This window comes from Miscanthus floridulus, unplaced genomic scaffold (assembly GCF_019320115.1).
Source record: "Miscanthus floridulus cultivar M001 unplaced genomic scaffold, ASM1932011v1 os_2685_1_2, whole genome shotgun sequence".
Taxonomy (NCBI): domain Eukaryota; kingdom Viridiplantae; phylum Streptophyta; class Magnoliopsida; order Poales; family Poaceae; genus Miscanthus; species Miscanthus floridulus.
In genome coordinates this window covers 46,882-49,779 of record NW_027098447.1, presented here as the reverse complement: position 1 = coordinate 49,779, position 2,898 = coordinate 46,882, and the positions used below count along the sequence as shown (strand labels likewise).

Genomic DNA, 2,898 nt, shown 5'->3' with positions numbered 1-2,898 from the left:
CACCCAAAACATGGCGTATGTCCAACAGATCCAGAAACACGAGGGTTAGAAATCGATCATCGTGAACCCTAAGTCCTAAACTAACCAGAGGTGGACTTCAACTTCTTTAGGGCTGAAGCTGCTGAGCACTATGAGAGCCTCGTGGTGCAGCAGGGTGCTAAGTGCCCAAACGGAGAGGGCTGAACAAAATTAGCACCACACTTTGTTTCAAACCAAGTGTGTGATCAAGGAACACTCTTGCCATGTGATCATAGATGGAGGAAAGCTGCAACAACTTGGCAAGTGCTGAAATGGTGGAGAAGCTTTCATTGAGCACAATATCACACCCGCAGCCTTACTACATTCAGTGGCTTAACAACAGCGGCAAGGTGGAGGTAACACGATTGGTAAGGGTAGAGTTTGCCATTGGTTCTTATCATGATTCCATTGACTGCGATGTTGTGCCTATGCAAGCATGCTCTATGTTGTTAGGTAGACCATGGTAGTTTGATAAAAGATTCCTTGCACTTTGGTAAAACAAATCAATACTCTTTTGTGCATAATGACAAGAAGATTGTGTTGCACCCCATGTCCCTTGAGGCTATTCTAAGAGATGAACTTGCTAGAGCTAGCAAACTTAAGAATCAAGCTATTGCTAGTGAAAATCATATTGTCGCTAATGAACTTGAGAAACATAAGAAGAAGTCTAGCAAATCTGTTCATCATAATAAAAATGAGATCAAGCTAAAAGGCTCTTGTTACTTTGCCATGAAATCTGATTTGGATGAGATTGATACTTGCAATACTATATGCTATGCTTTGGTTTGCAAAGAAACTTTGTTTTCACTTGAGGATACTCCTATTTCTTTGCCTCCTACTGTCACTAACCTTTTGCAGGAGTACGCCGATGTTTTCCCAAAGGAGGTACCACCGGGACTACCACCAATTCAGGGAATTGAGCACCAGATTGACCTCATTCCTGGGGCATCCTTGCCAAATCGTGCTCCTTATAGGACCAACCCAGAGGAAACTAAAGAGATACAGCGCCAAGTGCAAGAATTGCTTGACAAAGGTTATGTGCGTGAGTCTCTTAGCCCTTGCGCTATTCCCATACTTTTAGTTCCTAAGAAAGATGGATCCTGGCGCATGTGTGTGGATTGTAGAGCGATTAATAATATCATAATTTGATATCGTCATCCAATTCCTAGGCTAGATGATATGATTGATGAATTGAGCGGCTCAATTGTGTTCTCTAAAATTGATTTGCGTAGTGGTTACAACCAAGATTCGCATGAAGTTAGGAGATGAATGGAAAACAACATTTAAAACCAAGTTCGGTCTATATGAGTGGTTAGTCATGCCTTTTGGCCTCACTAATGCACCCAGCACTTTCATGAGATTAATGAATGAAGTTTTACGTGCTTTCATTGGTAGATTTGTTGTGGTATACTTTGATGACATTCTGATATATAGCAAAACTTTGGAGGAACATCTTGATCATTTACAGTGCTATTTTTGATGCTTTACATAATGCTTAATTATTTGGTAATCTTGAGAAGTGCACATTTTGCACAGATTGAGTCTCTTTCCTTGGCTATGTTGTGACCCCGCAGGGTATTGAAGTTGATCAAGCCAAGGTCGAGGCAATTCATAGCTAGCCAGTTCCCACTACAATCACACAAATAAGAAGTTTTCTAGGACTTGCGGGGTTCTATTGCCGCTTTGTGAGGGACTTTAGCACCCTTGCAGCCCCACTACATGAGCTCACTAAGAAGGGTGTGGCATTCACTTGGGCTGCAGCACACAGGAATGCATTCGACACGCTAAAAGATAAGTTAACACACGCACCTTTACTCCAACTTCCTGATTTCAACAAAACCTTTGGGCTTGAATGTGATGCTAGTGGAATTGGGTTGGGTGGTGTGCTGTTACAAGAGGGAAAACCTGTGGCGTATTTTAGTGAAAAGTTGAGTGGCCCTAGTTTGAACTATTCGACTTATGATAAGGAATTGCTTGCTCTAGTTCAGACTTTGGAAACATGGCAGCATTATTTATGGCCCAAAGAGTTTGTCATACATTCTGATCATGAATCTTTGAAACACATCCGTAGTCAAGCAAAACTGAACCGTAGACATGCTAAGTGGGTTGAATTCATCAAGTCCTTTCCTTATGTCATCAAACACAAAAAGGGAAGGAAAATATAATTGTTGATGCTTTGTCTAGACGTTACACCATGCTTTCACAACTTGACTTTAAAATCTTTGGTTTGGAAACTATTAAGGAACAATATGCACATGACAATGATTTCAAAGATGTATTGCTAAATTGCCAAGAGGGAAAAACATGGAACAGATTCGTCCTAACCGATGGGTTTGTCTTTAGAGCTAACAAGCTATGCATTCCAGCTAGCTCTATGCGTTTGTTGTTGTTGCAGGAAGCACATGAGGAGGATTCATAGGACATTTTGGTGTGAAAAAGACAGAGGACATCCTTGCTGGTCATTTCTTTTGGCCCAAGATGAGGAGAGACGTGGAGAGGTTCGTTGCTCGCTGCACAACATGCCAGAAAGCTAAGTCACGCCTTAATCCTTATGGTTTATACATGCTTCTTCCTGTTCCAAGTGCACTGTGGGAAGATATTTCAATGGACTTTGTTTTAGGACTGCCTAGAACAAAGAAGGGGAGGGATAGTGTGTTTGTTGTTGTGGACAGATTTTCTAAAATGGCACATTTCATACCATGTCATAAGAGCGATGATGCTACACATGTTGCTGATTTGTTCTTTCGTGAGATTGTTCGATTGCACGGTGTGCCTAACATCATTATTTCTGATCGGGATGCAAAATTTCTTAGTCATTTTTGGAGAACTTTGTGGGCTAAGCTAGGGACTAAGCTTTTATTTTCCACTACTTGTGATCCC

The 2,898-nt window shown here is 41.4% G+C and overlaps 1 protein-coding gene across 1 annotated transcript; it reads left to right on the top strand.

Moving 5' to 3' along the window:
* Window positions 1-254: 254 nt before the first annotated feature.
* Window positions 255-2,437, top strand: LOC136535311 (uncharacterized). The gene is made up of 3 exons (XM_066527611.1): window positions 255-374; window positions 472-1,056; window positions 2,414-2,437. Exons 1-3 carry the CDS (start codon window positions 255-257, stop codon window positions 2,435-2,437), a joined length of 729 nt encoding a protein of 242 aa, XP_066383708.1.
* Window positions 2,438-2,898: the final 461 nt, after the last annotated feature.

Excerpts from the sequence above, each read along its gene's own strand:
- LOC136535311 (XM_066527611.1), top strand. The coding sequence starts at position 255 with ATGGAGGAAAGCTGCAACAACTTGGCAAGTGCTGAAATGGTGGAGAAG. Across the intron at positions 375-471 it reads ACAACAGCGGCAAGGTGGAG|GTAGACCATGGTAGTTTGAT; the intron begins GTAACACGATTG and ends CTATGTTGTTAG. Across the intron at positions 1,057-2,413 it reads AATTGCTTGACAAAGGTTAT|GAAGCACATGAGGAGGATTC; the intron begins GTGCGTGAGTCT and ends TTGTTGTTGCAG.